The sequence below is a fragment of the Netta rufina genome (genome assembly GCF_964035555.1).
Source record: "Netta rufina genome assembly, chromosome: 1".
NCBI classification, from domain to species: Eukaryota; Metazoa; Chordata; class Aves; order Anseriformes; family Anatidae; genus Netta; species Netta rufina.
In genome coordinates, this window is record NC_140123.1 from 28,065,098 (window position 1) to 28,078,927 (window position 13,830).

General features: G+C 43.2%; 1 protein-coding gene across 2 annotated transcripts in view; it reads right to left on the reverse strand.

The window, feature by feature from the left end:
* WDFY2 (WD repeat and FYVE domain containing 2) overlaps positions 1–13,830 on the reverse strand; it is a 58,433-nt gene that overhangs the window by 10,951 nt on the left and 33,652 nt on the right. For both annotated transcript variants that reach the window (XR_014619342.1, XM_084306360.1), the window contains exons 3-5: positions 12,077–12,150; positions 3,593–3,647; positions 980–1,130 (exon numbers count right to left, since the gene is read on the reverse strand). Coding sequence is in view for 1 of the 2 variants with exons in the window: in XM_084306360.1 (XP_084162486.1) it covers positions 980–1,130; positions 3,593–3,647; positions 12,077–12,150 (280 nt within the window). In the remaining variant the exon portion in view is untranslated. The remainder of the gene's footprint in view (positions 1–979; positions 1,131–3,592; positions 3,648–12,076; positions 12,151–13,830) is intronic.

The following is a 13,830-nucleotide window of genomic DNA, read 5'->3' on the forward strand; positions in this document are numbered from 1 at the left end:
GGCCCCCCACCAGCATGACCTGATGGCCCAAATTAAAGCGTTCTCCAAAATTTGGAATCACTCGAACCAGTCTGCTCTCTAGAGAGCTTTAGGAAATGCAGTACCAATTTCTATATCACACTTTCTAAAATATTAATTAATTAATTTAAAACTGAGTTCACCCACTATGCCATTTAGATCAGTTTGCCCTTCATTCAGCCAGAAGATATAAAGCAAGTGCCTAAATTTCCCTTGCTCAGAGTATAATTTTGAGTCAGTCTCATTTCCCATGAACTAGCAAAACACACATCATCTCTAGCACATATGCTATGGGGCACTAAAAGTCTGTTTATGCTAACCCTTGCTTTCAGCCTAAGAGCTCATACTTTTCTACTTCCCTTTTCATTTGCAATAAAGCTGAATTAATATTTCTTTTATTGTCAGGCAGCTGGGGCAGCTCTAGGTGAATAAGCCACTTGAGTGCCATTTCTGGAGCCATTTATTCTTTAGTTGGCCCAAATTCCCAATGCACAGTGGGCTGTTCCAGAGTGAAGGACAAGTACTCATTATTTCATATTAAAGTCATTTAATTCTTCCCATGCATAGACACACACACACACACACGCTGACCTGATCGCCGACCTACTTTGCTACTATTAATTTTTAGAAAAAAAAAAGAATGCACTGCATGTTTGAACGAAGGTCCTGTCCTTATTTATTACAATAGCAGACCACAACAGGTTGCAGATTGCCCATTGTTTTGCTCAGAAATGCTAAGACCTAAATATGCCACCACGTATTAAGGAGACAAAGCAAGGAGAACAGTTAGTGTTGGGCTGCTGCGTTTTTTTTTTTTAATCGGCTTTAGATAACGGTTTCTCTAACAAAACACTGAACCTACACAAGGCACTAAAAACGAAGGACAATTAGGGAAATAAAAAAAAAGAAAGCTAACAAACAAAGAGGCTGTTTAAGTGCCAAAGAGCTCAGCAAAGGATACTGCAGGCCACAGGCTCCCGCGCTGGTGCGGTAGCCTCCCAGGCGCTGGCCGCTCTCCGAACAGTGCCACGTGAAGTTCTTGTCTTGGCCGGTGCTCAGCACCCACTCCATCTCCAGGACGAACAGAATCATTATGACCCTGCTTTGATGAGCTGAAAATTAAGCAGACAGACATATAATTGTACTACTGCAAAGAACATGCAGGCAGAAGACCACTGGAAACGGCAACCCTTGCACCCAGCTTTGCCATTCCCTACTCATCTGCTCACCCTCCCCTATAGAAGAAGCTCCTGGTCAATAATCCTCTTGACATGAGATACCATGAAAGCCTGTAAGGTTCCTCCCCTGCACATTCAATGTTTGCTTGAGGAAGAGAAGCAAAACTTAATTCCTTCCACGCCTACAGCAGCCATCTACCGTTTCAGGTAGCCCAAGTCTTCCTTCCATCCTTGTACCATCACCGACAAAGCAGCCACTGTGGAAAAGGCTCTGTTTAAACCTGTCTTGAGCTGGTTTTCTGACAGCAGAGCAGATGCCCACGTGGCAGCATGCTGCTGCTCCTCCTGCTGTGAGCTCTGGTGGCTGTGGGCTGCCGATCGCGGTGCCCCAGCAGCAGGAGGAGTTAGGGGCAGGCACAACCCGACAGCAGAGGGAAGCTTTAGCACTGCATGGGAATCAGCTAAAAAGAAAATGGGGAAAAAATAACAAATAAAAAAAGGAAAAGATCACAGCTGGGCAAGATGAATAAACCAGCTGAATGAATAAATTGCTGCTGCTGCTACCTAAATAAAGCCCTCAAAAGCTTTTCATTAAAGCAATGGAACCCAGGCTTGTACAGAGGGCTTTTTGTATGAATGACCAGTGGGTTTGGTTGTGAAGTGCTGATTGAGCTGACGTTTTAATAAAACAAGTGGCTTGAAAGATGTGCCGAATTATTCCCAGCTGTAGCTGAACAGTGACTGCCGTGCTCCTCAATCCACAGGCCTACTGGTTTATTACTGTTCTGGGACCCAGCAACATGTGTTGCACAAAGAAGGTTGCTTGCATTTGTTTGTGTAAAAGCTGACACTCTGGAAAGATTAAATGTCTTTGGAAGCATAAAAACCACCCCAAACCCTCCATCTGAAATGCAAAGAAGTTCCTCGGAACAATATGGAAAGATTGCTGTCTACCCTACAGGAATTTGGGTACAGAAATTGAAGGAATCTGGCCCGTGCAAGGCTTAAAGAAGTAAAATTTCAGATGGTTGGAAGTTGGTAGTAGAGCAAGGAAGAAGCCTGAGCCTTGGGATCAGTAAAGGCTCAGGAACATGAAGCAGCAAAATAGAAAGCTGGTCCTTCATTCGCAGGTTTGACCACTGCTGGTGTGCAGAAAAAAATTGATTTGAATTGTACTCGTAAGAGAAAGCAGCAGCAAGTACCATGCAAGGAGCAGGCTGGAGAGAAGATGGAAAGGGGATGAGCCATGCCTGGAGAAAACAGGCACGAGGGTCTGCACTGTACATAAGGGAAAAAAGGCAACAAACACAGCCAGCACGTAGCCATGCACAGTGCAGGGCAAGAGGTTTTGCTGGGGGAAAGCTGCAGAAATGAAGAGCAGCACCAAGCAACAAAAGAGAGGTAGGAGTTAGTAGTAATAAATAAAAGGGATGGACTGCCTGTTTCCAGTGTGAAGGGGATACATACAAAACCTCACTTCAGCTCACCCACCCTTCCTAGGGTGTGATTAGCCTGCAGGATTGAATCCAAGCATGCCATTGGATAAGCTAATTGCAAAGGGAGTTGCAGAGCTGATAACAGGACTCTGCATTGCAACAATTTGAACATGAAACCCAGCTGGGTCAAACTTCGGTGACCGTGGAACAAACCATAACCTCAGATACTAACGACTTGTAGAGCAAGACTGCAGCAATCTTATGATTTTCATACAGAGACTTTCACAGAGAAGCATAATGCTCATCATATATCACCCAAGTCTAACAGCTAAGGAGATAAAAGAATAAACTGTAGCATGTATTTATTACTTTTATAAGAATACCTACCCCAAGTGCAGCATCGTTTATAAGTTTAACAAGGATAAATAGCCAGGCTTCTTAAAGCATCACATTAATGAATATGAGAAGGCAATTAGAGAAGTTATGGTTTAATATTTCTTGGCCTTTTACTATGACAGGTATCCAATGATAATCTTGAGACTACTGAAACAAACGTTTATTGAAATATAACCAGACTGACCCCAAAAGCTACAGTCCTAAATGCCTCAGCCCTAAAAGATGGTTAGTCTTCTAAATTGCTTCATTAGATACGCTATATTACTACACAATAAAAATTAACATTTCCTTTCCCTCCACAGCCTGGATTTTGGACTGTTTGCTGTCTAGAATGATATTCCTAAGGAACATTTAAAATCAAACACGGAACATGAAATAGCTCTTTAAAAGTCTTGCAATCTCAGAACAAAGCACATTATTGATCTACTGGTAAAAACAACATTAATATTAGTTTAAAAACAAAATCACAAAAAAAGGAGGCTTCTTTCAATTCACAGCCCTGAAGAGCACTTCAATAAAAATTAATGACAATACAGACTCATTAACATGGATCAGAGGTCTTACCCTGGTAACTTTTCACTAGTGTCATCTTGTTGTAGTCTTCTGATAAGATGAATTCCTGAAGGAAGAGAAAAACACAGAACAGAGAAACAGTGCTTAGCTATGTGAAGTGTTTGGGAATGTTTTCACTTGAATTTGTTACCAATGTAAGCTCTCCCTTTGCAACCACAGCACTATCTACACTTTTGCTAATTTTGAATACCTCGATCTAAAAGAAACCCCACAAGTTATTTCACTTTTTAAAACTGCCTAAGAAAGCTTCACGAGTGCTTCTGAACAGAAAGGTGGAGATAAGGGAGGAACTAATGAAAAGAAGTTCTAAAAGCTGGCCAAAGTGGATGGCACAGACCAAACAACCCCTGGCTTAGGATTACTTGGGCAGACATCTCTATGTGCATCCAGCTATAAATGCATGTGTGTGCACACGTGCATGCACACCCCAACTCGTACACATAGGATAATTAATTTAGATTTGTGTGAGTGCCCCCTGAAGTTGCTCATTCCAAACTACACACCGATAATCTGGGAGGGGGATGCAGTTCAGATTTCTGTTCAGAAGTCTCTCTGTACTCAAATAAACCCAGACCTTTTCCTCCTTGATTTTATCCCACTGTTGGTTAATATTTACTCTGGTATCTCAGAGGCAGACCTTCCTGCTTTGCTACTGCTCCACCGTGGCTAACTGTGCACGGGCAGGGAGGGCAGCTGAGCACAGACTTCAGCTGCCTGGGGACACATGCATGGGGTGACCCATCCCGCTCCCCTGCAGCCAGGGAAGAGCATGCCTAACAGGAGATGGTCTGCAGTCCTGCTGCCTTGGATTAACCACTGATCCAGCTTTCAGAGGAGGAAATGATGAAAAACAGCAGTAAAGAGTCTGCATGGCAGTCTCAGCTCCTGGAAAAGTCCCATATGGTTACACCAAAGGAACACCTGGGTGTTTCTGCCACTTGTTTTAGGGAGGGGAGTTGCGCAGGGCAGGGGAAACAGCGCCACAATACAACCCCTGCAACGTCACTCTGGAGGAAAAACCCAGGCAAAGGGTAGGCTCTGCAGCACCACCACCTGAAATTAGCTTTCAAACCACTCTCAGGTATCTGCGTGCACACGCCACGTACTCAGAGAAACACAAGAAAAAACAAGGAGCTTGAAAACACATCGTATTAATTATTTATAAACAATCTTTACAGAAACTCCCCGGGCTAATCTCCCTAGGGGACAGAAGTAAAACCTAATTTGTTTAATCTAGAAAGAGAGTGAAAACAAGAGGAACGTCATTAAACACAAAATAAACTGAATTTTAAAGCACACAATTGTGAAATATTTATGTATAATAAGCACTGCCAAAAGCACTGTGCAGCAGACAGGTAGAGAGGCCTGAGCTTCATGAGCCTACAGACTATTATCATAGCAAACCAAATGCTTCGTGCAGGAGAGTATGAGAAGACAGTCTAACCACTGAAAAGCTGATATTTACCCACATTTTCTAAACTGGAGCAAAGACGGTTGCTCTGTGCTTCCTGTGGGGTCACTAGGTGATTAGCATGGCCTTCCAGCACCAGGATTACCCCTAACCCATCATACCTAATGCTTGGCATCAATGTGGAGAGGCCACCATAGCTGTCTCTTGAAAAGCTACAGAGCCCAGCTTCCAGGAAAACAACTGTGAGTGGGTTGAGGCATTTATGTATTTTGCTGTTACTAGGTTTCTGCTTGTAAATTAGTTATAAATACGTTCTCTTGAATTGTGCTATTTCATCTTCCCCTCCTTTATTCTGATCTCCCTCCCCTCAGCTTTCCCCCGGCAGCCGAGGCCTACACCGGGGAGCGTTATTTAAACAGCAGCAACAAATCACTTAGGGCAGCTGGCTTTGTATACCAGGGTCACCTTAACTCGACGAACTACAGAGCATTAAAAATCTGCTGCACCTCCCTGCCTCCTTCTGGGGGAAGTGGTTTCCATTAACCACCGCCTGCAGAATGTTAAAGCCACCACATGAAATGCTTCGCTACAAAGCCCGACTGAAGCAACACGCTTTGCTATGAACACCAACTGTCTGCTGTCGTCGCCCCTAAAAACAACAGCTTTAATTGCTGCAGCGTGTGGTGGGAGATGATGTCTGCCTTCCCCACCGATGTGCCTGGCCTGGTACTGCCCCCAGATTTCACTGTGGTGACGCATGGATGCTGGTGACCAGAGCGTCAGATGAGAGGAAGAATGTGGTTTGCTTTCTCACTATATTTTGGCATTTTGCCGTTGACAAACTTGATGTGGCCAGTCTGTTCAGCTACCTGCAGTGGAAGACTGAAAAAGGCGTTTGAAACTCTTCGTTGTAATGCACTGAATCAAAACACAACTGCAATTCATAAGGTTTACCCCGGTATTGACTACCTATGTCTGCTGTAATGCCAACCACAGTTCCACACGACTGCTACACCATGCCTTACAAACAGATGGACACAGTCCCAGTAACATGAATATTGGATATCATGTGTTCTTTTTTTATGACCCCAAAAGACTCCTTGCTTCTCCTTTTCTCCCCTGAAAGCACACGTTACTCTGAGAAGCATCTCCTTTGCTTTTCATTTTCTAATCTTCCTCCATTTCTTTTCCTTCTTGCTCCCCTGCACGCTGTCACATGCTCTTCTCTTCCACTGCCCTCCTTCCCCTATCCCTCTCAAGGCCAAATGTTTTAGTTATGTCAACAGACAGGTATTTTAACACGGGGCACCTTGCTCCAGAAATTCATGCCCCGTTGCACATACATTGTTGTCCACACTGCAAAAACACTGACTACATCTTTTTAACGTTAATTATTCCCGTTAAGGTAAACAAAACCCATTCTGGGGTGCATGTTTTTCAGGGTCCTGGTCCACAGGGCTGACTGATGTGACCCAAGGACTGAAGAAGAGCTATGCCTTTGCAGGGCTGCAGGTGGATATCAAGTGATGTATCACAAAATAGCTCTAGAGACCTCTGCACAGGCAACTGAATCCCTCTGAGAGTCAATAATGTTTATATATTAGCCATGTGTTACCCATTCACAACTGAGTTTCCACCCCAGGGAATTTACAGCCTGTGCTCTGATAGATGCTGCCATTTCGACAGCACCGTGTGGATCTCCTTAGAGGTTTGACTTCATCCTATTAACACAAGTGACTGACAGCGCTCTCACCACGTCTGCCAGGGAACTGGCTTCATAAACGGAGGAGAACGAAGACCCTTAAATCTGCTGCCAGAGCCCATGTCTACAACTGTCACAAAGAAAGCTCTAAAAAACGATTACAGCGTTTTCACTTTATAAAGCACAAAGAGTGGAAGGGGATAGAAGCTATCATGTACTTTTCTTGAGGGAAAAAATACAAAACTTCCCACTGTGGCAGAGGTGCATACCAGCAGACAGAGCCTAGGTATTCAAGTGCTGTTTACAGCCAAACCTGTGGACACCTGCAAGATCAAATGATGTGGATAGTGAATCTATCTTAAGTGCCACCCCCAAGGGATAATTCTGAGGGGGCTGTTCTGATGCCCTGTTTCCTTGCAGCCCTTCTCAAATCATGTAATAGCTTCAGTTGGACACATGCAGGGCCAGAAAGATCATTGTCATTCAGCTTCAGCTATTTAAAAACTAAATGCCTCCGTTAAATCTTCCCAGAAATAGGGAGGGAGATCTATGCCATTCTAAGACAGATTCAAGGGTAAATAATATGGTCCAAGGGCACCAAGATCCAAGGGCAATTCACCTCTCTCTACCAGTGGCAGAGCCTAGTGATTGACTTTGTCTAGGAAGCCGACTTTTGGATGAAATTAGGTGAGGAGTTACATCGTGACTATGGATGTCTCCTGTTTATTCCAAGCGATAAACCTTTCCTCTGTTGCTTTTCATTGTGATTTCTTGAGGGACTTTGCACCCATTAAAGTATTTTTCCTTCCATTCAGAGCAAGGAATTTATGACCACTGTAGCACCTTTTGGCAGTCTCTAAGACATGAAGTAACAGAAGTGCCATTTCTCTTTAAAAACAGATTGCAAGGTACATATATATTTATATATATATGCGTGTGTATATGAAGATCACAGGAGACTTTTTGCTTGTTGGTTGGTTTTGCTTTATGTACCAGTGCTTTTCAAGTAAGATGCTTGACAAACTTTCACTCAAGAGAACAGTACATTGTGCTGCACCAATGTTTGTGCAGCCTTCATGCTGAGAAGTTATAAAAGGTTGAAAACAATCTCTTCATCTTTGTAGGAGCAAAAATTGTCACCCTGCTTCACAAGGAAAAGCGGGGCATAAAAGCTCACCTCATGGTGCCAATGCTGGAACATCTCTCAGACAATAGCAGTGCTGCCCATCCATCTCGAAAGGCATCATCAACATTGCTGGAGCACCAAAGTTTAACCAAAAGCCATATAACTTTTAAAAGTTTCATGTAAAAGGCAGTTTCACTTTCTTATCCCTATTTACATCTGAAAGTAATATCAGGACTCCCTCTCACTGCAAATAGATTCATTTGACAGTATGTGAACTATGTTAGCTTATACAGCCCTCACCAGGAGTCCTTTGTTCCTTGTTCTGCCTCCATCACCACCTTCAGCCTGTGGAGGAATGGTTAAGTGAAATAGGACACGTGGATGTTGGGCAGTTAAGAGGCAATGGGCTAGTGAAGTACCGTACTCAACTCACATGAGTCTGGCACGTACACAGCTGGCTGAGAGCCAATCAGGCTCAAGGACACGATGCCCTTGAGCGATGGGGACAGTCCCTAAGGCGGGACGGTGGCTAAAAGAAGGAGGAACTACCTGAAAAGAGCGGGAAATGTTAGCCAATCCTGAGCTTAGTTTTTGCAATATGTATGAGTTGATTATGTTCAAACTAGATAAAAGGCGACTGAGCTATCCATTAAAGTTGAAGTTCATTGTTCACTCATATTGAGCGTCTGTGTCTTCCTTCCGTCGACAACAAATTGGCGCCCGAACAGGGACCTGTCTGAACGGGATTTGGACACTGCTGGCAGTGATCCTGGGCCACGTGTTCGACGGAATAAGGGAGGAACTGGTCCTGCAACGCAGCCCAGGAGGTGGAAGGGACAAGAATCCCCGCACCCGCGTCGGGAAGGTGAAAGGGACGTGGAGTCCCCGCACCCGGGAGAGGATCCCGACGGTCACGCGTCGCCAAGGTCTGAAAGGTGAAAGGGACAGGAGTCCCCGCACCCGCAGCTCAGAAGGTGGAAGGGAGTCCCCGCACTCGGGATGAGCCTATAAAGGGTCCTGCCGGAAAAGCGCCGCCGAGGTCTTTGGAAAGGCTGTAACTGTATATATAAAGGTATGAAAAACAAGCGGCGTATAATTTGCTCAGATGCTTTTTAGAAAAGCGGAGTATTTTAGATATAGATTGTAGAAAAAGATTTGCCAGGGTTATTAGCATATGCAGTAGCGCAGGGTTGTTTTACAAATCCTGATACAGTTTTTTGAACAAACAGAGTGGCGTAAATTTGGAGATAAATTGTTTGGTGATGTTATTAATGATATTAAGTCTGCTAAAAAATTTATTGAAGCCTTGGAGAACAGTCACTAGCGCTTTAGCTACACATCAGGCTGAGCAGAGAGTCGCTGTTGCCGCTACAGAGCGACTGGGATTGCCGGGAAGTGCTGGAGCTGGGCATTGCCCACTGCCGCCTTCAGAGAGAATGATAACGCTGCCTTGGGGCTACGGGGCAATGGGAGCCTCCCCACCCCCCTCAGTCACTGCCACGAGCAGCGCTGCACTTGGAGTTCACCGTGTGGCGAGTCGGCACAGAGCAGAGGGACGGACATCAGGACCCTGCAGCCTGTCTGACGTAACCATGGAAGCAGCGGCGGCTGTGCTGCTTCTCTCTGGCATGTTTTTGATCTGTGGAGACCGTGCATGGCAAGGAGTACCAGCCAATGCTTTTGGAGGACCGTGTTACCTAGGGCGACTCACACTTTTCACTCCAGATTTACACTCGTGGCAGAACTCGACAAGGAGCAGAAGAATTAAACGAGAACTAAAAACTTTGGGTTCTGACTGTAATGATGATGTAGAATTGTGGGGTCCAGCAGAAAGATTCTTTGCTTCTTTGGTGCCTGGTGTGGGAACTGCACACGCTTTGACTAACATTAATAAGCTTGCTTGTTGGGCTGTTAAACAATCAAATGTAACAACACAAGTTCTTTCTGAAATGTCACAATATATGGAGAGTCTAAGACATGCTGTATTGCAAAATAGGGCCGCTATTGATTTCTTACTGCTGGCTCAGGGACATGGGTGTGAAGATGTAGAAGGAATGTGTTGCTTTTATCTTTCCGACCATGGTTAGTCAATTCACGACCAGTTGAAATGGTTAAGGGATCATATGCAAAAAATTGTAGTACAAGATAGTTGGTTTGAAGGTTGGCTTAAATCTGTTTTTGGGAACATGGGTGGATGGGTTTTGTTAGTTAAAGAGGGACTTCGCTTTCTACTTATAATTATATTGATTATAGTTGCTGCACGTATAATCTTTAACTGCCTAACTAAGAAACTAGAGCAACTCACAGAGAAGGTATTTGTAGCGCAAAATAAAAACGGGGGAATTGTGGAGGAATGGTTAAGTGAAATAGGACACGTGGATGTTGGGCAGTTAAGAGGCAATGGGCTAGTGAAGTACCGTACTCAACTCACATGAGTCTGGCACGTACACAGCTGGCTGAGAGCCAATCAGGCTCAAGGACACGATGCCCTTGAGCGATGGGGACAGTCCCTAAGGCGGGACGGTGGCTAAAAGAAGGAGGAACTACCTGAAAAGAGCGGGAAATGTTAGCCAATCCTGAGCTTAGTTTTTGCAATATGTATGAGTTGATTATGTTCAAACTAGATAAAAGGCGACTGAGCTATCCATTAAAGTTGAAGTTCATTGTTCACTCATATTGAGCGTCTGTGTCTTCCTTCCGTCGACAACATCAGCCCTCCTTATAGCATATTACAGTTGTGGCTTTTCTTACAAGCCTTAGGTTTGCTGCAGAGGGAAACTTTTAATTGCTCGTGGAGCTTTGTGGAGCATATTTTCTGCAAAAGCCTCCACCACACAACTGCCTGAAGCTAGGAGGGACTAAATGAAGCAACACAGACCAGCCCTTCCCTGCCCTATGCACTTGTATCCAGAAGAGGGGAAAAGAAAAATGCAGCATGGCAACAAATACAATCTGCCTTAGATATGGCAGTATAAGTGCCCTAAGTGGCATGTTGTTTTACCATCTGAATATCTCATTCACATTCTTTAGTTTTAGAATGGAAAATACTTGACTCCATTCAGACTCTCTGACTCTTCAAAGCAAAATGCCCCAAAGACAAAGGACACATCTCTTCCATCGAGCTGGAGTACTTAAATGCTTTCTTTACTGTCGCATTCACATTCCTCAAAGGCCTGGTAAAAACAAATGTCTCCAGTAGGACTGGAAAATTAAAGCTATTTCAGAGAGTGGGAAGGAGGGAATTTCAGAAGTTCAGGGAATTCTCTGGCAGCTGTCCCACCTCCTAGATACAAATAGAGAAATCTCCTACAGGCACCCAAAATCTCTGGTGCTGAGCCATTAATATTTTTACGGGTCAAAACCTTCACATCTTTGATACAGCTCACAGGCAACAGCTAAAAGGGTCACACATCCATTCCCAAATGCTATCTTGGCTTTAGTGCTGACAGCTGCCTTTATGTCAACCTGCAAACATTCATTCAGTTATTAAGCCCATAAAGCAGAGACAACAGCAGTAAGAGTCTGAAATGAGGATAAAAGGTTATTAAACTCAAGAGGAGTCTATTGATGAGGCAATGGTGAGACCCTCTCTGACCCATGGCTCCCTTCTACAAGGTGACATAGCACTTCACCAACCATTCCACATGAAAAATCCAATGATTAAGATCAACTGCTACTCTCTGTCCCATATCTAAAAGACAGACTCTTGTTTTAATATCCTGCCTCATTTCCATGTACACAGATCTTTCTTAGATGCTAATGAACCAAATCTTTCAGCAACAGCACTGCCAACTCCTATGAAGGAAATGAGATGAAAACAAAATCTGAACCCTGAAATTTGGAAAAGCAGCTAAATATGGAGCAGAAAACCACCTTCTGCTTCTCAGAAGATGATTTTTCCTCTCTTAATTGCTGCTTTCAGGAAACTTTGGTATGACATGATTAACAAGGCACTCATTTAATAAAACAACAGCTGTTTTCTGTTGTATTTTTTTTAAGATATATGCAAATTAGGACAGTTTGTTTAGTTGCCTAATAAATATTGCAAACTTATTGGAAACTCCACTCAGTCTCTACGTGAGGGTTGGAGCAAAATTTGCAATAATCTACCGTTTTCCACACTGCAGCTTCAGTTCCACTAGCAGTAAAAATTATCTTTCCCAAACGCTAGCAAAAATATCCTCACCACAGCACACATGGGAAGCATTTCAACTAGAAATCTTTGTATGTACTTACTGAGATTGTACCATTGTCTAGACCTATGGACAGCCTTCTGGTTTCCGGGTTAAAAGACATGCATGAACATGGAGCTGAAAAAAATGAACATGATGATGAAGTTAACAAAACTGCGATTCTCAATTTCTTGAAGTTCTGGAAAGCCTAAAAGTAGCTAGCATGCTTCACGATGCTTCATCATTTTGCCCCCTTCTAATAGAAAAGCATTTACAAAAAAAAACAGCATTCGTGCAATTCAATCAGTCCTATCCTATTACGACATGGAATAACTACTATTTCTTACTCCAGCTCTTTCATTTCTCCTTACTAAAGTTATCTGAAAACACTCATGAGGTATGTCATACAAGAACAGCGCTGATGTCTTGATATAAGCAGTACCTGACATTCCTGTACGACTCTTACAGTTACTTAGCTGAATAATTTAGGTAGGTATTTTGTTATTGTTGGTTTTGTTTTTACTTTGCTAACAATAAAAGAAAGCACTGTAGTAAGTCAGAGGCTCACATCCTATACCTGTGGTAAGAAAGTTGACTTGAATCAACGTTAACAGAAATCAGCTATCAGCCAATATCTGATATGGACCATGAGTCCAGCTGCCCCCTACTCTAGTTTCACCACAAACAACACTACTACAATATTGCAAAATATGGCCAAGACTATTGAAAACTAGCCATAGTTTCTTACATCAATACTACTCTAATAAGCATCAGGATACACTCTTAAATTGCATGTAAGTCAGTCAGTCCCTCGAGGACCTGGAAAGGTATGTATCAAGGGTAAAACAGACTTTTCTTGTAAAAACTCAAGAGCTATGCTTGGCTTAATTGAGAAACTGTGAAGCTGCTTTCAGAAGGCAGGGATTGTTTTCACTGCTCAGCACAACATGCAGCTGGGGGTCCTGCTGTCCCAACAAAACCTTCAGTAACCATTTTTCAGCATCAGTTGCCACAGGTAGCTAAGGGCAGGCATTCTTGCCCTTTCTGTAGTGATAAGAATGTTTTCTAAACTGTGTTCTTGTGATAAATATAGAGTACAGTCAGGTGTGCTTTTAGTTCTGCTCCCTGCACCCCTTGTTTTCTATTCTCCATGATGATGACTTGCAGTGCTTCAGTGACTAACAAGTTTGGAGTTCTTTCTTTCCCAGTAACCTGTACTTGGTATATTCTCCATTTGAGCAATGTCTCACCTAGGATTAAACACTTCATAAATCAGCTGTTCATCCTCATTAGTTTACCACAGAGCTGTATCAAGAAGAGGACAGTCTATGTTGACTGTTTAAAAAATAATAAAATATATAATCTCCTACTTTCATTATTGCCCCCCTTCTGTCCCCCTTGTACATTTCCTAAAGGACAACTAACTGCAAGCAGAAAGCCTACCAGATTCACATCCAGACTGACTGAATTAAACCAAAGAAAAGGCTTCAATTCAAGGAAATTGCCGGGATAGAAACAGTATATTATGGCTACTAACAGTGATGAAATTGCTCCTTTCTTTACCCCTTCCTCAGAAAAGGCAAACCCAAAGCCTCCCTTCAGATGGTGGTGCATTACAGTTATATATTCAGACTTCTAGGGTAGTAGAGAATTAGAAAGTTGCAGAAAAAGCTGAGAGAGACAAAGCAATTCTGAGCAGAGTAAACATCAAATCCTTTTAAAAGGCACTTTATGCCAGAAGAGGCATATTCTACATACCAGCTTTAAAATGCCAGACGTTGTGCGTACATTGAAAGAACTGTTAGTAACTCTGAAGAT